Source organism: Uloborus diversus, unplaced genomic scaffold (assembly GCF_026930045.1).
Source record: "Uloborus diversus isolate 005 unplaced genomic scaffold, Udiv.v.3.1 scaffold_1069, whole genome shotgun sequence".
Classification (NCBI taxonomy): Eukaryota; Metazoa; Arthropoda; class Arachnida; order Araneae; family Uloboridae; genus Uloborus; species Uloborus diversus.
The window spans coordinates 25,114-49,046 of NW_026557731.1; the positions used below are offsets into that span (position 1 = coordinate 25,114).

The 23,933-nt window shown below is 30.8% G+C and overlaps 1 protein-coding gene across 2 annotated transcripts in view; it reads left to right on the top strand.

Moving 5' to 3' along the window:
* The window catches only part of LOC129232097 (trimethylguanosine synthase-like), a 35,575-nt gene that overhangs the window by 10,872 nt on the left and 770 nt on the right, over positions 1 to 23,933 (top strand). The window contains exons 4-11 of one of the 2 annotated variants that reach the window (XM_054866334.1): positions 3,440 to 4,253; positions 4,410 to 4,584; positions 9,499 to 9,597; positions 11,540 to 11,636; positions 12,018 to 12,243; positions 18,279 to 18,410; positions 21,655 to 21,868; positions 22,935 to 23,013. In XM_054866334.1, the coding sequence (XP_054722309.1) occupies positions 3,440 to 4,253; positions 4,410 to 4,584; positions 9,499 to 9,597; positions 11,540 to 11,636; positions 12,018 to 12,243; positions 18,279 to 18,410; positions 21,655 to 21,868; positions 22,935 to 23,013 (1,836 nt within the window). Of the gene's footprint in view, positions 1 to 3,439; positions 4,585 to 9,498; positions 9,598 to 11,539; positions 11,637 to 12,017; positions 12,244 to 18,278; positions 18,411 to 21,654; positions 21,869 to 22,934; positions 23,014 to 23,933 lie in introns of both variants that reach the window. The other variant, XM_054866333.1, reaches the window with a different exon arrangement.

A 23,933-nucleotide genomic window follows, 5' to 3' on the forward strand; every position in this document is an offset into this window, starting at 1 on the left:
GTTCATATACAGGTTTTCACATTTAAATCTCTTTTGTGCATATTTTCTAAAATTAGTCGCAAAATAGATTGAATGTATTTTCATAAAAAGCTTTCCAGCTGCTAGAGTGTTACATAAGTAAATTCATCTCGATTATAAAAAAAAAATAATATAAATTTTACAATGTCAAATTGGTGAAAACTTGATAATGCTTTGATTACTGTTCTTAGCTATTATTGTGCATGGCAAGCTACTTTTTGTACAAAAGGAAAATCATCAATTCATAATTTCTTTTAATTGAAAATTCAGAAATAATAGCTTAATTGAATTGACAGTCTCTGAAAAATATTCAGACATTTTTTTTTACTAGTTTGAATAATAGGTCTGAGGTAATAGTGTTCCATTAAAAAAATCTTTAACAGCTTTCAAAATGATAAAATAATAATTAAAATTAATAAGCTCATTAAAATAAATACATCATATCAAAAAAAAAAAAATTGTTTCTTTTTCCCGTGTTGCCAAAAACAATTTTTTTAATGAATTAATGCACTTACCAAAATAAATAAAAACAATAAAATGTCAACTTAAAGAAATAATTTTCATTGTCAAAAAAAAAAAAAAATCGTCTGCGCATATCTTTATGTAGAAACATAAATGCCTTTGAGTTTATTCGCCGAAAACTGAATACCTAAATTAAAACTTTAGCGTAAAAATGAAAACAAGTCAGATCAACAATAATTATTTCACAGTCAAAGCCATAGCTGCAGAGTCGAAGTTGGAGTCGATCTCATTTTTGGGTAAAGGAGTCGGAGTCGAATATCTAAGAATTGGAGTCTGTCATTTGACCTCCGTGTATAAATTTTTGCCAAAGCTACGAAGTCGAAGTCGGGGAGTCGGAGTCCGATTTATTGTCGGGCACAGGAGTCGGAGTCAAGTGCCCGTAAATTCTCGGAGTCGATGTCTGGAGTTTGGGGTCAAGAGCTATTTCCAACAAAATTTGTTTGAAGTAAATCTGCCTTCAAGTACAGAATCTACATTGACTTTTAGTTTCCCTGTAGGCGCTAATGTTAAGGGATTTGAACTGTTCAAAATTGAACGGAAAATTGTTCAAATCAAAAAGATATTTTATATACAAGTTTTTCATCAAAAGCTTTTTCCTACAAAGTTTGTTTGAAGCAAATTTGCCTCACAGTTCGGAATTGCCTTGAATTTCCCCATAGGCGCTAATGTTAAGTTTTTTTGAACTGTTTAAAATTGAACAAAAAATAGTTCAAATCAAAAAGTGAAATATGGGAATGAGGTGCCCTTGCCGAGGTTTTTCGAACAAAAAAAAAGTTTTTTCGAATCAGACTATTCATTCAGAAGTTATTAGGGGGGGGGGGGGGGGGGGCAGACAGCCCGACAGACATTTTTCCCCATCTCAATACCCTACTTTCCAATTTTTAATTTTTCAATATTTATTTAATTATTTATTTTTGACTTTTTTTTTGTGTTTTGCTATATTTTTAAGATGCATTAAGATTTCTTTCATGCTTTTTTCTTCTTTTTCTGACTTTTACTGGGAAAGTAGGCTAAAAAATAGCTACTGCCATGAAATGTAAAAAACTAAAAAGTTGCTTTTTCATCTGATGTATGAAATATATTATGTTTATAATGCAGTAATTAATATCTTCAAATTTTGAAGATTAAAAAAATTTGATTTAAATTTAAAAAATCCGACTATCTTGATTTTAAAAAAAAATCCACAAAATCTCACACCCTATTTTTCAGTGATTTGAATATCGGGAAAAGTCCCTACAGTAAAATAATCAGAATCACAAAAAAGAAATCTTTTCATTCACCACTATGAAAGTTGTGTACGTCCTATGATTTTTGAAACTTGTTTATTTCAATATCTTTTTTTTTTTTAATCTTTAATTCTCAAAAAATACGATAAAACATTAGATTTTTCTCTGAACTTCCTAAATTTTTACCATCAGCAAGAAATGTTTATTACCACTTCTAAGAGGGAACAAACTAATGTCGATTTTGAAGCATTTTTTAAACTTAAATGTTGTAGTTTAGTAACTTCAAAAAAATAATACAGTGGACCCTCATTTTATGCAGGTTCATTTTACACAGTTTCAATTATATGCGGTTTAAGATTTGACACTTTTATTTTACGCAGATGAGTTTCGGTTTTACGCGGATGTGGCAATGCTAACAGATAAAATTTTCCCCTCTTCTAAAATCCAAACTCCTAAAGATTTCAGATTACACGTAATAAACTGCATTTTGGCGTGCTAATAATCGAGCTGGTGCCACTGCAGACATTTTAAGCAGTTGGTTCCAAAGATCTTTCCTGAAGTAAAGTTATTAAACTCACACAGTTCGGAACTCACTGGAAGAAGAGCTTTTAGAAGTGACAAAGGCGGCCAAAATTAACGAGGATACTGACATCAGTGACACACAACCAAAAACGATCACATTGAAAATTTTGAGCCATTCCTAGACAATTGAAATTATTTTTCTGATTTGTTAGTGAAGGAAGATTCTATCATGGAAATGACGCAAATGGTCATGGATGTATTAATGCTCTGCAAAGAATTACAGAGAAAAATTCTTAATGACTGCCAAAAGACTATCATAGCCAGCTCCTCTTTATAAACAGAACACGAAATTAGTTTAAGTTTTCTTTATGCATGTTGTGCATAAAAACCGATATAAATACACATTAAACTTATTATACAATTAATCATCACTAGAATGAAGTATATTTTTTATCTACAGAGCCTAACCCCTATTTTAACACTACTATTAGGTCCAATTTACGTAGTTTCAATTTACACGGCATTTCCGTGGAACGTAACCCCTGCGTAAAACGAGGGTCTACTGTAATAGTATCCTGAATTTTGAATTTCGAGTCCTGTACAGGCTACTTGCATTTGGAAAAATCTCTTTTGCACTCAAATTTTTGTCCTTAAATTTATTCATGCAAAGTTTAGTGAATTTTTAGATTTCATTGTTGGCAACTACAAAATGTATGACTTAATATTATATTTATCTTAGTTCTAAAGCATATAATAAAATTTTAATTAAAATTGAGCGAAGAAATACAAAGCTATATAATGCCTACTTCTTCTCTCAAATATTTAATTTAAATTTTATAGGCTGCTTTAGAATTAACATAAATAAATAAAAGATATTTAGATCAACTTCAATTTTTAAGCATTGTGTGTGTGTGTGTGATCAGAAAATCATTGTACTTATTTTATTTCATACTTTTTAGTGCGATCCAAGCTTATGGAAATAAGATTTAAAACATTTTTTATATTTTATATAGCTTCATAAATAGATACATGTTTAATACTTAAAATTTGAAGAATTCTTTTGTTATATTCACATTGTAATGTGTTCATTTTCGAAGTATGTGTATAAATTCAACGAACTTATCTTTACAAAAATTATTCCTCTTTTCCAGAAAAGTAAAAAAATGAAAACAAAGCATGACTATTATACGGAAGAAGATTACCATGAATACTTTGAAGGTGATGAATATGATGAAATTTATGACTACGATGACAATTATGATGATTATCCCATAAATAATGATGTATTACTGAATAAAACTGTACAAGTGTCAAATATTCTGCAGAACTATGACTCTTTAAGTGATGAATACAAAAATGAAATGAATGCTGAATGGCAGAATTATTGGTCGCTTCATGGCAATGATATCATTTTGCACAGCTGGATGACCGAGTACAAAAGCTATTTAAACCCAGACTTTTTGAAAAATCTACAAAATATGGTCATTGATGAAAGTATTCCAGAAGTGGAAAATCAGCAAACTTTTGATGTTGTTCGGATTTCGGAAGATTTTCGATCTATGTCATTTGATGATGGTAATACAAAACCTAATCATGAGGATTCTTTATTGGTGAATGAAGTAAACTGTGATATTATAGAAAACTTAGCTGATAACTTTTCCCAGAATTCTTTTTGCGTAAGTGTTAGAGAAGAGACTGATAAGGATTTGGATGCCGAGTTGGCAAATTATTTGGAAAATTCAGGCTTGAAATCAACCAAAGGAATTTCGACTTTGTTCAGACCGGAAACAAAAGAGATTAGTGATGTGAGTGCTGATGTAAAGCCAGAAAGTTGGGACGATTTGTGGACTGAACATTGCCATAAGCAGCATGATCTTCATTATAAAGAATTCAAAGAATCATTTCTTCATAAAATTTCACAAAAAATATTGGTTGAAACTAGTGATGATCCTGAAGATGGAACTGGTAATCAGTGTGATTTTTGTGGTGAATTTAATTGTGATTTTCATATAGAAGGTTTTGATTATAACAATGATAACAATGATAACTATGATATCCTGAATAAGGAATCGTCAGACACTCATGAAGATTACAGAAATGATGCCTATAACATTCTTTCAGATGCCGAGTATTCTAACCCAGAGATGCCTGATGATATAATTAATGGTAGTATGGATGCAGTTTCTATGAGTATAGTTGACAGTGTGGATTCATCAGAAGGAACTTCCAATTGCTTGCCAAATTTAGAAGACGATAATTCACCACCAGATCAAGTTCCTATTAAAATTAAAAGAAAGTAAGTAAAGATTTTGTTTCAAACAATGTTAATGTTCCTTAAGATTGTTAACCTTTGTAAAGCCACATCACAACCTTAAAACTGCTGCTGAAATCAACACATGATTTTGGTATAAGCAATGAGTTTAACAGTTCTACTTTAAATAGAATTTCTAGTCAACAATCATGTCATTAATGATTCTTTTTAAAACTGAAACAAGCCTGTTATAAATCAGTTGAAAAGTCTGTAGGAGGAGAGGAGAGGGGGGGGGGGGCCCTCATGGAGTTTTCAATTTATAGTGAAAATTGCCACAAACTAGTTTAGCTAAGCTTTAAAATGTGTCATGCCTTGAGCACCCGCTCCTCCTCCCCATCTTCTTCCACCGTAGTTGACAAGGTATTTAAAATGCTTTTGAATTCATTTAATACGTTGAAGGGTGTTATTAAATATCTCTGCTTGTATTGTTTTGGTCTTCAAATACTTGTTTGTATACTTGCTTCACTGCACTGCAGGATCTCTTGTATCTGCCTCTGATCTGGCACCCAGAGCCATCACTTCGAAATTTTCCATTTTTTAGGGGGAGGGGGGCAAAAGGTATATACTCAATGTAAATTATACCAAAAAGAGCAGAAACCAATATCAAGTTAACATGTAAATACATTAATTTCCCAAAGAGGGCAGTTGACCCCCGTGACCCTCCTAAATGACGAGCCTGCCAGCACCTTCAGTCTTGGAGGACATTGACTGCATACATACTGAACAAAACAGATCACAGAACTTTTTTTTCTATTTTATTATTTTTTTCTTTTGGATATAGTAGCACTTAGAGTCCACTTCATGTCTAACTTTGCATATAACATGAAAAATTATAATATTTTTCAAGAATTAAAATTGATGTTGAAACAACCAGCTCTTCATAGTAAAAAAAAAAAAAGTTAAATGACATTAATTAAACTTCATTGCAATTAGTATCAACAATGTCCTAAAATGAAATTAATTTTTTTTTCTTTTGATCCTTCTTATCAGTTTATCTTATCTGCTCTTATCAGCTCTTATCAGTTGCCTAGCTTTTTAAGAATTGTTTTCCAACATTTTAACTGAAAAACACTACCAGGTGAAAAAAATTGTCATTAAGTACATTTTCTAACAATCTGGAAAATGTTTCTACAATGCAATGTACCATGAGTCATATACCTCAGATAACTCAGACTCAGATAACCTAAATTTGTTGTAGAGGAATTATATAGATTTATATTATTAATTACTAGTCGACCCGTGCGGAACTCCGCACTGTGCTTCGAATCGTTTCATAAGACATTTTGCTCTTTAAAAATTTCAAAGAAAGAACATTATGATGAAGAACCGAGAAAAGTAAATGGAAAAAAGTAAGCCCACAAGAGAAGGCATGTAATTTGAAGATATCACAGGGTTCGTACGTCCTTGAAAAACCTTGAAAAGTGCTTGAAAAAAAAAAGTTCATTTTCAAGTGCTTGAAAACCTTGAAAAAGTTTTAAAACCTTGAAAAAGTTTCTTGGTGCTTAAATTCTTTCAAAAATCATCGGATTGTGCTTAAAACCTTTAATAAAGTATTTTACTAATGCTATTTTCTGAACATGCGTTCGATTTGCAACATCGCGAAAAATCGCTTCCCTGTTTGGGAATTCAATCCTTTTCCATCTTGTAAATATTTTGAAGTTTTTTACAATCGGAAGCTATTTTGACGTATAGTACCTCAGATTAATTTATTTTTTGTTTAATTTCCATGTCTAAAAAAGGAATTATTTTGTAAACCATAACAACATTGAACTTTCCCGAATTTCGCGAAAAATTTCTCTGTTTTTTGAAATTTCAATCTTTTTACATCCTGCAAATATTTAAATATTTTGGCTAATCGATTGTTATTTTCGCATATACTACCTCAGATTAGCATATTTTATGTTTAATTTTAGTAAAATATTAATAAATTTATTTTATGGAAAACATGCCAACGTTGAACTTACTCAGACTTCGCGGAAAATTGCTTCTCGTGTTTGAAATTTGAATTTTTTTGCATCTTCCAAATATTTAAATATTTTGGCTAATCAGATGTTATTTTCATACATGCTACCTTAGATTATGTTTAATTTTATGATGTATTTTATGTTTAATTTTAGTAAAAAATTAATGAATTTATTTTATGGGAAACATGCCAGCATTGAATTTAATTTGTGACAATTTGCTTCTCTTGTTTGAGGTTTCAACCCTTTTGCAACTTGTAAATATTTTTATATTTTCTGGCAATTAGAAATTATTTTGACACATGCTACATAAGATTAGCTTGTTTATATTATTTTTAATAACTAAAAAGTTAATTATTTTTGTTTTGTTTAATTACATATATACTTGCTTAATTTTGCAATTTTGATTTTAATTTTATCATTAGCTAATTCTTGGTTATTACAGATTTTTTTTTTTTTTTAAAAATTTAATTTAAGCGATTGAGCACTTAACATTTTGACTTAAAGTTTGTATTTTAATGATAAAGTTGAGTTATACAATTTTGTAAAGTTTAATTTATAAGTACATCATTCTTTTATGTCTACTAAAATAATTAAGGTATATAACACGGGTGATTGTGTTTTGATTATTCACTGGAAATCCAGTAGAGTTTGTTATGCTTTCACCTCCCTACTTCCAATTTTCTCCCTTTACCTCAAATATTCAAGATTACTACTTTTGTTGGATTGTGGGGCATTTGGAACAGCTTACCAGAAGAGGCTGTAATCAGCAAAGGGGTAGATAGCTTAAGGAAGGTCATTGATATTAATTGGAGTCAAATAAATTGACTAGGACTAACCTAGTTAGGCCCTTTGCTTGTTGCTGGTTATCAACAGGCACTTATCTGTGCAATGTTTTAACTTCATAAATTATTTTAACATAAGAAATGAATTTTATATGTATCAAAAGTAATTGCTGTACACATGCATATTTAAGTAATAGGGGTCTTAGTTTTCAAAATTATCCCCCCCCCCCATGATTAGCTCGGTGAAACTTACAAGTGATTTTGTATGAAATCGATTGATTGATTTATACTTTGACATCCATAAATAATTATCAAAAGTCTAATAATATTAAACTTAGTGCAACCGGAAATTACCTTCTGGGTTGTGTTTTTGATCCTAACCGCCCTTATATGTGTATGAACCACTATCAATCAAAACCTCCTCTAGCCATTCCATTGAATTTAGGCATTGTGGTTTCTTCTGATAAAAATTAAAATCACTCAGAAAAGGTTCTATTTTATTAATTTTATTTTTTTTTATAAATATTAACTTTCATATTCTATAAAATATACTTCTTTGAATGTGAATATTTCAAAATTAAACCTCGTAGGACCTGCTCCTCTTTATGACCAAGTTTTTCAGACATTTGCAGAAAAACTTTCAACACAGTAGATCTTTTTTTTTATATATATATAAGAGTCTGTTGTTGTAGAAAAGGCAATTTTGTTTTTCTTTACTTTTGTATATTATTACCTATTATTTATATGTTTGCATTGAATGAAATCTTCATACAATATTTTTAGTACAAATTTATGATATTGCCTTGAAAAAAAATTTTTTTGCCTTGAAAAGTACTTGAAAAGTGCATGAATTTTTTTCTCCCTTAAGGGTATGAACCCTGTATCAGAAACAAAACCTCATTAAATGCAACGTTGTGATAATTTGATCATCGCTCACCTTTGGTTGTACATATTTTCAATGCAAACATAAATGTCATTGAAAGTGTGACTGAGTGACTTGTGAAAAAGCAATAGTGCATGTGAAAAAACAGGTCGTGGCAAATACAGTCCTGCCGATGTGAGCATTTGACGAAAAAAAGGAACATTATTGGCTTGGATTCAAACTGGCTCCATTCTGCTTAACAGCACCACACTTTAACAAACCTAGCAATTGCGCCGTCCTTTACGAATGCTATTCATTGAAAGAATGCATAATAAAAAACAGCAAAAAAGCTTTTTGCCGAAAAAAAAAGATCATGCGTCTATATGTGTTGTCATTAGCCAGCATGATACGTTTTAAAATTATTCGTAAAAAAGGGAATTTGAATAAAGAATGAGAAAGATCTCACGTAGCGATTGAAACAAACATTCTAGAGAAGTAATAAATTAGATTAAAAATAAGGGTTTTTATTTTGGAATATTGAACAATTTCCCATAACAGGCTGCTTTAACCGTTACGGCTTAAATGCCTGCACATGTTTTTCTTTTAATCGAACACTTAAAATTCAAAACCAAAACCAGTCGAACTGAGTCCATTTTTTAAAGTAATTTTTCAAACATAGACAAAATGTTTTTTTTTTCCGAAAGCAGATTAGAAGAACTTTATTTCTTACTAATGAAGTTGATAATAATTTTAATGTTTTATATCGTATTCGAATAAATAATTAAAGGTTTACTGGTTAAAACTCGTAGTTTCAATTTGGTGCAGTATTTTTTCATTTGTACACAAAGTCAAACACTGCTATTAGAAAAATCTACATTTCAGCATATAATGAAAATGTTTTTTGGCACACAAAAGATTGCCTTGAGGTAAACCTAATGCTTTTTTTAAGCTTACATTATGCTTAGTGGTCTGAACGGAGTCAAAGCTTTAAAAAAAAGGTAGAACACCCTTCGATTAACAGTCAACTTATCTGAATGATAACTGTAGCCTGAATAAAGGAGTCGAAACACCAAGTAGCATTCCCATTGCATTTATTTTATTACGTGTGTTATCTGTTGTATGTTATGTGTGCATGTAATGCGTAATATTAATCTAAATTTGCTATTATGTTGGACAGCCCAAGCTTGCCTAAAGTTCAGATAGTTTGTAGCCGAACGCTCTACTGAAAAAACTTATCAATTTAACCGAACATCTAATTCCAGTGATTTTAAGAAATTGTTATTAATTGTAGGATGGAAGCTGATGAAAATAGTGATGATGAAAGTATTTCAACTCCAGTCGATCATATCAAAGAAATGGGACTTATTGTACAGCCTAATTCCAATTTGAAGTTAGTTGTGAATTTACATTTACTTTGATGTATTTAAATGTCTATTGAATAATCAATCCATTATTCTTGACCATTTTTATCATATCTAACGTTTCAAACTGTGTCATCAGGTACATTGTTTCAATAGGAGTCTATTTTATTGTGTTAAAGAAAAATCCTGTTTTGAATTTTCTCAATTTTCTGTTCTATTTTATTAATTTTTGCAACAAATTTTTTTATGGCGTGTTATATCGAGGTTTTCAATTGCATGCAGACAACGTACATGTGGGAAACAACCAACATTGTAGCATTTTTGACTAATTGACAATATCCGTGATATAAAACCATTTCCATGGAATACCTGAAGAATAATAAGTGTGAAATTGTTCAGTTAAAACGTATGACGAAGTAAAGTGATAGAAACATTTTTGTAATTTATTTTGGGCTCCCACCATTCTTAAAAACGGATGAAAAAGAAAAATCATTTGCTCTGAAGGTCCATAAAAAAATCTTTCTGTCGAACTCGGAGATCTTTAATTTGCTAAAATCTTATACTCATTATTTCAGCAGCTACTAGCTTTTTTTTTTTTTTTTTTTTTGTATATAACATGTCAATTGGAGTAAGCAACCAAGCTGTGTTCCTTTATATTACAGAATAATAAAAGGGGTTTGTAATCCTTCTCTTCTTCTTCTTCTTCTTTTTTTTTCTGTACAACTAATAATCAGCCACAAAAAGATTTATAATTTGTTTGGGTTTTTTTTTTCCACAAGAAAAAGTGGTATCTTACTCAAATTTTCAACTTTTTCTATTTTAACTTGTTATTAGCTGAAGAGTTAATACTCCTGATTAAACATATTAGCTGAAGAGCTGATATGTTTAATTAGACGTGTAGCTGAGAAGAGGCAAAGGAGCAATCTGCCTGGATTAAAATTTCAACTTTAAATCCCCTTGAAACGAAAAAGTATTTTTAAATAGATTATCCCAATGAGAGAACTAGAAATTTGCGTATTCTGGTACAACAAAATGTCTACTGCTCACAAAAAATCTTAAAATTTAAAGCAGGTTACAAAAGATTTCAAACATTGAAAATCGCTTAACTATATAAAGAAGAGGAATTATGAAAATCTGCAAACAGAGAAAAGTTTCACATTCCTTACAAACTAGGTCTATTTTCTTCGCTTCAATAACACATTGAAGCGAAGTAGTTACATATTTTTCAATTTACTTGAGATATGTGCAAAAACTTTTTAAAAAATTACTAAAATTATGATTCCATTGGAAAAAGTATTTGAAAAACTTGAAAACGTATCTTAATGAGTCAATGCAGTGATGTTTTCTTTGGAATGTTATTATTATTTGATTTTCTGGACTAGAATTCTCCAATAACCTTGTTTATTTCTTTTTTTTTTTTTTAATCTTATTACATTTTAATTATTCAATGAATAACAGTTCAAACACCTGTAGAAAAATCTTCACACCCTCCCCCCTTCTCTTTAAATTATTGTCAATTTTTTCATTTATATCTCTTGATTGTTGTATTTCTCATGGTTGAATTCTGCTTTTCATTAAAAAATATCTTTAAGGTTTATAAAATGTTCATGTTTTAGTACCTGTATGTTATCAGTGTTATCAGTGTTAGTGGTATGAGGCAATATTTGCCAGTTTATCACTTTTGTTTTTCTTTGGATGTTTGAGTATGAGCGAGCATGTTCCCCAGTGTCTGTAATTTGTTGTAAGAAGATTTTACAGCCTTTAAAAGGCCTTATTTCAATAAGCAAATTTGTGTGGGAGTCCTGTATATTTTAGACTTTATATGAGCTATTTACTACAAAACTTGTTCACCTCCCTTTTTTCAAAAAATCGAAATTGAATTTCTAATAGAGTTTCTAGCATTTTGTGATTGTATAGTATTGCTTGAAAATAAGCAAACAAATTGTGTCTAAATACAGTTCTCTAACTTAGGATTAAACGAAAAAGTAAGCAGAGGAGAAAAAAGAAACTTCAGAGCAATTTGAATAGATTGAAATGTCCTGTTCCTATGGTAGATTTAACTTCTGAGGTAAGCAAAACCTAATTTTAAAGGATTTCTATAATTTTCATAAAATAATGTAAATTTATTTTCGCTTTGAAATTGTTTTAGTCCGACTCCATTAGGAGTGCTATAATATAGAGATGAGAGAGATTAAAAAAAAAAAAAGTTGATGCTGAATAGTTTTTTTATTTTTTACCATATCTCTAATTATCTTTGCTGTTTCTGATCTGGCACGATTAATTTGTATATCATTATATTAAAACTAATTTTTAGATCCATATGTTATATGAAATTTAAAAACTATTTTCCTGCTTGCCTGGTTATATTTTTTTCTTCATGAAATCATATGCATATGTTTTGTTATACAAAGTTGAAAGAATTTTCTTTTGGGGAATTTTTTTTCCTCAGGAGGGAATCGATGGTGCTGTTCAATCAGAAGCAGATGGAAGTAATATGCTGACAGAGACTGAAAATGCTGATATGGACAAAGACTTTGAGGAGTGGTTATCAAATCAAAATTCTCAATGTGAAAATAATGAAGCTTCCTTTTATTTTGATCCCGAAATACGAAAATATTGGACCCAGAGGTATAGGTTATTCCAATTGTTTGATGAAGGAATCCAGCTTGATAAAGGTAAGTACATTTTTTAAGTACGAGGGCTGTTTTTTTTATCAACTTCCGATGTGGTATAAAATAAAACTAGTGAAAGTAATTAAATAAATTTATTATCAAAAGATAGGTACATTATTAGTTACTTTTCAACAGAATTGCCATTTAAATTGAGGCATTTTTCATACCAGGGTACAAGCTTCTTAATACCTTCTTTATAGAAGTTTGCCGCCAGTGATTTGAGATGGGTTTTCACGGCGTTTATTGTAGCCTAACTTGTCAGTTACAATAGTGTATAGGGCTGACCTTGAAATCTCAGGAAACTAATCGGATAGGTCCGTAATCGTTAACCTCTGATTGCTTCTTACAGTTTGGTCAACTCGATCAACGAGGTCTTCATTTGCGATCGATTTTAGTCCTTGGCCCCCTTCATCATGAATGTCACCTCGTCCATCTTTAAATTTCCTACACCAATTACGCTCTGCACTGTCACTCATAAAGCTTTCACCATATACTCGTTTCGTTCTACGCTGAGTGTCTGCTGCGGATAACCCTTCAGCTTGCAAGAAGCAAATGACACTTTGCAACTCACACTTGGCGGGAGATTCTATCATGGTAGGCATGTTTATCTGTCGCTAGAAAAACTGGTAATGGCGTCGGACGCCCGAAAACGAGTAAGGTTGTAGTGAGAGAGGTGCACAGTCGACTGCAGCGCATTACAGGCTGATGCCGCTCGCCTTACCGTCTGGCGGCACGATCAGAAGTTGAAAAAAAAACAGCCCTCGTAGTTTAAAAATACTACTTAAGTCTTTCTGCTATAATGTAAACATTAAAAAGTGTCTGAATTTTATTTAATTTTAAATATATTCAGAATTGAGATTCATATTAAAAAACCTGCTACAATAAATTTTTGTATGTATAAGTTTTTTCTTTGATCAAAATGTAAATTAATTAATCCTGACATATCGATAATTTAAAATTTTCAAGCGTAATAGCGTCATTTCCGAAATTTTTAAAGTATTTTTTTTCTGAAAGAGAATGCTTAAAACCATTGTATTTGACCATTTTTTAAATAATTTGACAAAGTTTAGTATTTTTTGACAATTATTTTAATTGGTACACAGATTCAATTTCATTTTTTACGCTTCTGCACATAACATCACAAGTAATGAAATGCTATTCAATGATGCTATTGGCGTAGAGCGCCGTATTTAATTCGCAGCAAGCGTAAACATTCAGTGCACCAAGGGAATGCGCACCTAAGTACATTACTTGTGACGTCATAAAGACCACACCTTGTTTGAAAAATTAGACATTTAAAAAAATTAATTTTTTTTGCTCATTCTATCAACTTCAGTCACTAAAGTAGTATTTTGACTGAAGGAAACAACCCCATTCTGTGTTCTTCATAAGAGTCCAAAAAGTTAAATTAATGTAATCTTAATATATATATAAAATGCTAATGTACATACGTAAAGACAGGGTTTTCTCTATCACCACCAATTCCAATCAACTTCTGCTTGGAGTGGTAAGCACCCCTTGGTCTCCTGGTGGGAATAAGGGAGTTTGGTCGCTGTGGGTAGAAGTGGGTGGTTGAGGGTGGCAAAAATGTGAAAAAGTATATCTGTCCTTTTCTAACTTATGAGAACTACAAGAAAGTTCATAAAATTTTAGGAATAGTCGAGAAAACTCCAGAATGTGTGCAACTGTTACAATTGATCTAGATTGTTCTAAAAGATTCTCAATATTTCTAGAATGATCTAGAAAGTTCCAAAACATGCTCAAATGCTACAATCAACTAAGAATGTTCTAGAAGGTTCTAGAAATTTCCAGAATGATCTAGAAAGTTCTAAAAGGTTCTAGAATGATCTAGAAAGCTCCAAAACGTCTGTGAACGTTATAATCGACTTAGAATGTTTTAGAAGGTTCTAAAAATTTCCAGAATGATCTAGAAAGTTCTAAAAGGTTCTAGAATGATCTAGAAAGTTCCAAAACGTCTATGAATGTTATAATCGACTTAGAAGGTTCTGGAAAGCTCTAGAAATATCCAGAATGATCTAGAACGTTCTAAAAAAATTTAGAATGATCTAGATAGTTCTAAAACGTGGACAACTGCTAAGATCTATTTGTAATCTTCTAGACTGTCCTGGTACTAGAAATTTCGATATTCGATAGTATATAAACCAAAGTCAATAACTTTTCGTCAGTTGAATCGTGCTTACAGTCGCGCAAAGATTAATTGAGTCAAGAGTGAACAGTGATCATATAAATTCAAGTGATTTTGGCAAGTAAGAAAGAACAAACTATTTGGTTATTCCAGATTATTCTGGTACTAGAAATTTCAATATTCGATGGTATATAAACCGAAAGTCAGTGACTTTTTGGTAGCTTTATCTTTGTGTACCAATCCAGATATGAGTTTTGAGTAATCATATTACTTATATTTACAATGCCAAGACGAATGAAAGTATTTTCAAAACCTAAACTGGATTCAAAAAGAAAAAAGTAGCACGTCAAACAGAAACAGGAGAACAAAGAGAACAACGTCTTTCGACTATTCGCAAAGGAGTAAAAAAAAAATAGAGAAAATGTAACTGAAGAGGAAAGAGCGCATACTAATGAAGAAACCCGATCTCGAGGGAGATCACTAAGAAATCGTCAATCTGCCGATCAACATGAACTGAAAAATAGAAGAAAAAACGAAAGAATGTCTGCTTTACGCTAACGACGAGCTGCTACATCACATCAATTAGGCAGTTTAGAACTCCAGGCTTCCAGTTATGATTGCAAAAAAACAGTACAGTGAACATCCAAACATTGTCATCAGAAAAATGAATACGATATGTGAGTATTGTCATGCTCAGAAATTTAAAGGCGAAACTGCTGGTATGTGCTGCTCGAGTGGTAAAGTCAATTTACCGACATTAGATGCACCACCACCACAATTACTCGAATATATGACTGGAAAAACACCAGACTCTAATCATTTTCTACAAAATATACGTCGATACAACTGTTGTTTTCAGTTGACTTCATTTGGAGCTTCATTAATATGCCATGAAGAAAATTTCAGTCCGGTTTTTAAGGTTCAAGGTCAAAATTGGTGGTGATAGAGAAAACCCTGTCATTACCAGGGTTGGCAGGTTTCTGCCGTGGTGGTAAAAACCACTGGTAGAAACCGGTTAAAACCGGCATGGCAAAAACCCCTTTCTGCCACATTTATGGCAGAAACTGGCAGAAACTCAAAAAATGACTTAAATGCAATTCCTGACATACAATAGAAAATGTATAAGAAAAATAATTAAATATTAACCCAAATACAATTTATTTACAACACTATCACCATTCAAAATCAAATTTTACATTGTTTTCACACTGCAGCAGCCTGTAACAAAATACAAGTTTTCACGCTGTTTCTAAACCCAAACAATTTCTCAATTTGTTGTGCACAAAGGAGAAATTTGAGGAGATTCTCTCAATCCCAGCAGAATTAGCTGGCATTATCATCAAAGAACAAGCAAGATTCACAAAACTTTCATCTATAGCACATTTTTTCAAACTGGACCACCATGCGGTAGCTGGAGTAGTTGTTACAACTTGATTGGAAAAATAAGTTTCGGGAAAAGGCTTTGTTAAGCTATGGTATAAGGGGGGTAAGCATAATCAGGGTTAATATTTGTGAGTAAAGTTCGGGCACTTTCTTCTTGATTATACATGATAACTTTATTCCCAAATACTTTGGATGGAGCATATAGGCGAGTAAATGGTTATCAGTAACTGCTAGATTAAATCTGTGCATCACTTTTTTAGGAAGAAGAGTAATCTTGTTAATCACCAAATCACTATCACTTGATTCTATTGTAACTTGTATGTTAGAATCAGAAGCTTGCTGGTACGCATCACTAGTAGCATTATTAACACTTTTTATGATGTTCTTTCATTCTGTAGGGTTTTGCACTCACAGTTTTTTTGCAGCTATTGCATTCAACTACTAATTTATTATTAATTTCTTTCTGACTAAAAAATCCCCATATAGGATCCATTGGTCTACCACCTTTAAAACTAATGATTAAAAAATCTTCACATCATAGAGCAAACTATACTCAAAACAAAATCTTTTTGTACAAATAGCTCTTTTGGTTGATAGAAGAACAGCTTACAAAAACAGAACTGCTTACTTGATTGGTTACATGAAATCTATATGTAGAACCGTTTCAACCAATGACTTTACATTTATGAGTCACCACTCTTTACATTTATGAGTCAGTGAATAACTAATTATATTGTTTCTTACATACAGCAAAGTTGAAGACTGTGTTAGTACTTATATAATTGGATTATCAGCTTTCCATAGAAATCAAGATGGGGAGGGGGGGGAGCTCTTTGAGAATAGCTTTATTCAGTTATATTAAGTGTAAAATGACAAGTTCCTGAATTTTAGAGTTTAATGAAATAAAAAAATCTGTATTTATTTAAATATTTGATATATTACACTTTATATTAAATGCCAACAAAATAATTATAAACAAACTGAAAAATTTGTTACTTACAACATTACAAGGCTAAAATTTCTAATAAATATCAATTTCAACTATGATAAATTTTACTTTGCTTTGGAATGTAAGTCTTGTTATTTAAGATATTTTTACACTAATTATTAAATAACTATTATATTACGTTTTTGCAATGACGAAATGGAGTTATAATTTTTATTTTACTTAATTGCCTGTCATTAAGTAATTACTAGAGCTATTAAAAACATTTTCTAGTTTTTTCCAGTTTCTGCCGGTTTTTACCGGTTATAACCAGTTTCTGCCACTGGCAGGGCAAAAACCAGTTTCTGCCGGCAAAAAGCCAACCCTGGTCTTTACGTACGCACATTAGCATATATATATATATATATATATATATATATATATATATATATATATATATATATTAAGATTTGTCATATGTTGTATGTTCAATATAGAATGTAAATAATTATGAAAATAAAACATAACTTTTCAATTTACTAAGATGTTTCGTATTTTAACTTATAATTATTTCAATTTCAATTAATTAATTAGTTAATTAATTTGTTATACTCTCTATACATTGCATGTTTAATGATCGACTAAGTCTCTCAGTATTTAAAATAGAAATCTATATTATCTATGTTAAAAAGATAATTTATTAAATATTTTATGTACCATTAAACATGCAATGTATTTTAACCCGAGCAACGCCGGGTCTTGCAGCTAGTAAGTTTATATAGTTAAGTTTTAAAATGCAAAAATACAATAATTTTCCTTAAATAAATTTTTATATTTCATTTTTATACTTTTGAGCCTTCATTTTGAAAATCGTAATGTCCTTACTTTCACTATGGGAGTTTTTTTTTTTTTTTTTGCATTTCTGATGTTTTCTATACTTTGTTAAGAGGTAAACAAATAAAGTTACTTTTTGTTTCTATTAAAATCGTTTAATTTAAAAGTTTTGAACGAAATTCTATGCTCTTTAAAGTTGAATCTCAAAATGTTAAATGCTGAATTGTTGGCTGTTTTTTTTTTTTTTAATTATTTTAATTTCTTTAAATGTATCCATGACCTCTCTAGCTAGTATTCCTTTTTTGCATTAATAAAGATGTGACCTTGAATCAGTTTATTTCATATTGCATTGATTTAGAGCTTTATGTGTTGCATCTTGTTAAATTCCTTTCAATATGTACAGTAACAAGTTCAATTTTCATTGTGTGAAAAATATTTGCAAGGGATTAACAGCAACTCTATTGTGATGCTTTTGCTTTCACCTTAATATAATTATTTGCAGATAATTAGTATAATGCCATCTCAAAAGTAACCTCATAACTCATTAACATTTTAATTAAACAAAAAAATAATATTTTGACTGAAGAAATTATCTGAAAAAAAGAAATTTGTCTTGTATGTTTTTCAAAACTAATTAATGCATGTATGTATAAAATTAAGTGTATTTAAGCATTAAGAACATTAGTTGAAAAAATTATAATCAATAATTTTCATTGAGTCATTGTTTCCTGTTTGATTTTTCCCCTCTAGAATCATGGTTTTCTGTTACTCCTGAGAGAATTGCTGTTCACATAGCAGAAAGATGCTCCTGTGATATCATAATTGATGCATTTTGTGGGGCAGGAGGAAACACTATTCAATTTGCCAAAACTTGCAACCATGGTAAGATGTTACATTATGCTTAGTGTTGATTAGCAGTTTTATGTTTATACTGTGGTTTGGACATGCGCATGGTTTTCATTGTGCAAACTTAATTGCTTGAAAATTTCATTGCAGAGTCAGCAATCATGCGAAAAGGATCTGAAATTCTACTTGAATAATCACAAAAGTTTGTCAGTATAACTTTGATAAAAAATTATTTAAAGTAAAATCATAAAACACTACAGTCGACGCTCAATATAACGACCATTTCTGTGCCAGAGAAAAAGGTCTTTATTATAAGTGGTCCTTATAAGAGACAGAAATTTTTAAAAATATACACATGCATGTTTCGTTGTTCCAATACAATTGACAATTTTTAAAAAATTCTAGTAAAATGCCCAAATTACTTTTTATCATTGGATTTTTTTTTTTAATTATTTGTGCAAAATATTATGACAAAATATTTCTAAATAGAAAATATAGGAAAAATTGTATTACAGTACTTACAAATCATTTATTTTCTGAAGATAAAATCAGAAACAGTTGCTTTCCTTTTTTAGCACATGTGATTTTTGCAAAACATAATTTTCCATTTCAGTTATAGATCATAAATAGTGTTTTTCTTGCTTTTCAAAGAAACACTTAAAAGTCTCTCGAGCATTTGAAACATTTTTCATACCGAGAACTTGGGTCTCAATTTCTTCTTCAACTGATCATGATACATTAATTCGTTTTTGTGCACAATATCGAGAGGAACTTCATTTTCTGACAGACATGTGTTTAACACATTCTAAATCATAATTGTTTTTAGCATAACCCTCTAAGTTCAACACTTCTACCAATTTATTTTTTATTTTTTTTCAGAAATTTTTTACAGTATTTCATTTTTTCGTCAAAATTTTCATCTTGGATTGCCTGACAAATCATTTAAGCATTTTTCTTTTACTTTTTAAAATCAACATGGTGGAGGCAATTCTTGATGGTCTTTTCTGAATTCCATGCTGTTTTAGAAAGATGCAAAGCTGTAAGGATACCCACTTTATAATTTTCACCTTCTTCCAGCCCATAAACAGTAATAAAGGTCATTTCAAGTTACATATTAGTATAATTGTAAAAACACCAGGAATAGTGTTCGCTGAATTCGCTCGCTGTATTGGATTAGATGATAAAGAACGGTCGTTATACCGGAAGGAAATTAACATAGAGTTCATTGGAACAAAGTTGGGACTTTTACCACTGGTTGTTATAATGGATTGGTCTGCAATTGCTCAGTCGTATGCCCCAAATCAAAATGCCTTTCTTCTTTGATTTAGAAGTGAAACAAACAGTTTTAGCATATTAACGTAGATGCCAAATAAAATTTAGTTTTGAAAATATTTGCATGGAGGACAAGAGGCTCATGATCAAAAATGTTACCTTATTTCCAACATTAATTATAAATTTATTACTGCTGGATCATTCCATATGACATCACTTAATTTTGAATAGCTAAAACTGTGTTTGGCTTTTTACAGGGTGTCTGTGTATATGGGAAAGTCGTGGATTTCGACTATGATCAAAAACGGTTTCGAGTTCAGTTTTGCGTTATTTTGGTTTTACTAAAATTTTTTAAAGTGTACGAACACTTTTGCGAGCCACTGTATATAGGGAGCATGTCTTTTCTCTGTAGTGTACGTGAGGGGCCTGGTGTTGATTTTATTAAGTTTCTCAGGGATTTTGTTTTTTTGCTTTGTTTGTTTGTAGGGGTGGGGGAGGGGCGCCGAAACAAGATCTTGCCCCTGTTCGAAAATGACCTAGTTACGTCCCTGCCGGGCAATCATCATCTCCAACGTCTTCTCGGTCATCTTGGGAAGCACTTGAGCCCCCTGGCGTTTTCCGGCAAAACGAAACAAACACCTCTTTTATAAACAATGGTTATGGCCAGACTGATTTCTCTATAAGCACGGGAGGTGCTGCAATTGAAAGAGAAGGTTTTACACTGCACAGCTGTCGGTCGTTCGGATTTGGCACATGTGTAGTTCTTCTGTAGCAGCATCAGTCTCGTTCTTTAATAGCCACACCTCGTGTTTATCAAATTCTACAAATTTGGTGCAAAATTTAGGCATTTAGCTGTTTCTTACACTTTTACCCATCAGTCCCAATTTTTCACACATTTCGAAATTCGATTGCATCCACTTCTTTAATTCTTGCTCGTTTTTCTTAACAATTTTATTCTACCATTTGGACGTTTATAATTTTGTGTTCAGTATTATTTTTTACTTCCTGATATATCTAATTGTGTAGTTAGCGACTTGTATATTTCTAATTTTACCGCTCTCATTCAACTTAAAAATTTTAAGTCATTTGCATCTGAGTTGATTCAACTTATATAGACTTATAAGAATTATAATTAATTTTCAACAGTGTCTTAAGTTAATGAACATTTTAGAAAATGAAATTGGTCTATAGAATTAATTAAGGATGTTTAGGATATCCATAAAATACAAAAATCAGGGAGTTTTCAATCCGGATTTTTTTTAATATTGTAGCCTATCCTAAAACTTTGGTGGTAGTATATCTGGTAATGCCTGGTAAGTTAATTATTAAGTACTGTAATTTAACACTTTTATTTTTTTCTAATTATTTGTTTTATTTATTGGAAACATAATTTTAGTATTTACTAAACATCTAATAAATACTTTTTGGTAAGATATTTTATTTTCATTTTAGATACATATTCACTCTTTCAGTAGTTTTAGTGTTTTTCAAGATTAGGAGTTCTTGCAGAATTAAAGTTTTTTAAGATTAATATGTGGATTTTTCTGTGGACCAAATTTTTGTATTCTAACTACTATCCTAGATTCATCTGTAAGGAACACAGAGTCAACTTTTTCAATTCTATTTTCATCAATGAATGTCCTCAGACATCAACAGTAATTTTATGGTGTAATTTTATCAGGCACTTTCAATTCTTGAATAATATGAACACAATAAGCTTTGAAGTGCAATTTCTAACTGGTCTAAATTTTTACTTTGTCCCTTTGACTTCACTATCAACGGGTGCAATCATCCTTGAAGCATTTGAATTTCAGCATTTTTCTTGGATATACTGGAAAAATATATGTTTTTGTAACTTGGCATTTATGTAATGAAGCAAAATCTGTTGTTACGTAAATTAAGCTACTAAAATTTGCAAGATTGCTTAGTTCATTTCGTGAATGTAAAGCATTCAGTTTTGACTCATTTTCATTCTCTTGTTTTATTTATTTATTTATTTTCTTTCCAGTTATTGCTATTGACAAAGACCCTCACAAAATCAAAATGGCAAAAAACAATGCAAATGTTTATGGTGTTGCTGATAAAATAGATTTTATAGTTGGTGACTTTTTGGATGTTGCTCCATCGCTGAAAGCAGATGCTGTTTTCCTCAGTCCACCATGGGGTGGACCGCAGTACTTAAAGCAGACAGAATATGACATTTCAAACATTCAGCCTGATATATATCCTTTTAAATTTTTGAAGGTTTACTAGAAACAAATTCGGGGGCCTTCACTTTTTAATCTTTCAAAATCACCATAGTTGAGCCTCAATCATCTGATTATTCTTTTCAAAATTATTTGAAATTAATTTGAAGAAGTGGAGCATTCATTTGTTTCCCCTATATGAAGTTTCTGTTTTATATTGAAAGTTTGAAGATAAGTTTATTTTAATTGCTGTAATTTTAGGAAGGAAAAAAGTTGTCACCTTTTGCTAAATTGTAATGTTATTTAGTGTTTAAAGCTATATTAAACCTTTGTGCCCAGTACTAATAAAATTTGTAATTAGTTTTATAATATTAGTTTTTAAACACATTTTGTGTCATTTCTAGTAGATTTTTCTCAAATTGTTTTGCTATACAATGATAAAATATTTTATTTTATTATTCAACATGTGTTGAATACCAACACTGCTTATATTTTTTGCATCTCTAAAATTAGCCAATTTTTAAAACATCACATTGTTTAAACGGTCTTTTTGAGTAAAAATTGTGTGCATAGTGAAATTAATGAAAAAAAAAAATATAAAAAAAAAAAACAATATATAAGGAATGAAAAATGTAAAGTTTAAAAATAAATAGAAATCTGTGAAGTGCCTTCCCAGAACTCAACTATCCCTATTTATATCTGTGTCAGAAATGACTAGGTGGCGGAAGAACCCCTACTCTGGTTCTGTTTTTCTGAAAAAATTAATTCCCCTTTGTCATAAAATTGATCACGATTCAGGCTTCAATTATTTTTCATTAGTTTTCCCGTACTCAAAAATTTTTGAATTCACCCCTGGTCTGTGTACTTCATATATATTCTAATCTTTGGAAACAACAAATCTGGCTGCTTAGAGATGGCTTGTAGCAGATTCTTTCAGCCAAGCCACACTGCAAAATATACTGTAGTTGGAAGTCGCCATATTAAACTGTACTTTTAAGTGAACTTTATCTATTATTATATTTTAAATATTGCATCTTTCAAATAGTTAAAATTATTATGCATAATGTTGATGAAATTTTTTTGCTTTCTTTAATTTTTGTACCTATAAAACATTTGAAATTGCCCAGAAAATTTCAAACAACATAGCTCTTTTTGTGCCAAGGAACACCATCATTAACAAGGTATGCATGCTTCTTATACAGTTTAATCATGTGACAGTTAAAAATCATTTTTTCTATTCAATACAATAACAACCTGAATAACAATAAGTACTTAAAGTGTTTATATGTTTTAATGCAGTTGAACCCATCCTTTTGTTGTATTTAAAGTACAGATCCTTAGATCTTTATAACTCTGTATTCATTGACAATGTTATTTTATGTTTTTAATCTAAGCTATTTGGTAATTTTTTGGTACAGTAGAATCTCTCTAGGTCAAACTAATCGAGGGGGGAAGGGGAGTTCTGTGACAGAAAAAAGAAATACTTAGCGATGTAAGATATTGTTTAATTAATTAATAGTAAATATTGAATATAAACAGTATTACTGTAGAAAGGTGTTATATTGATAAACATACAGTACAGGACTGCTTGTAAGCTTCTATGCATAGTGTGTTAATTTTAGTCAAGGTTTTAAAACGAAAAATAGTCACTTGATTTCTCCAATAATGAGGTGTGTTTTGGGAATCCGAAGTCTTGAATATGTTTCAATACCGTCAATTATGGTTCGCAACTTTCAAATTGCTTTTCATACCAGTTTTGATAAGAGTTTAGGTAACTGTAATTGTTTTGTTGTTATGACAAATTATCTGCCTCAGAATGTGCACATGCAAAAGCGTAATCCAAACACTGGGAGAAAAAACTACATGCCATTCAGTGTGACAACAGAGAGCGACTGATACAGTACTCATACATGTATTTGATCTCATGAGAATTCAGATTATGGGAGTTTGGATTAAAATTGTTCTACTGTGTATCTGAATAAATGTTCAATCAGACATTGCATTAAAATGTTCCCATCTGTGATACTCTGATTATTGTGTTGTGCATTTTCATAAAATACTGCAAATTTCAAGTTGGAATATTATGAAATTACTAAGTTTT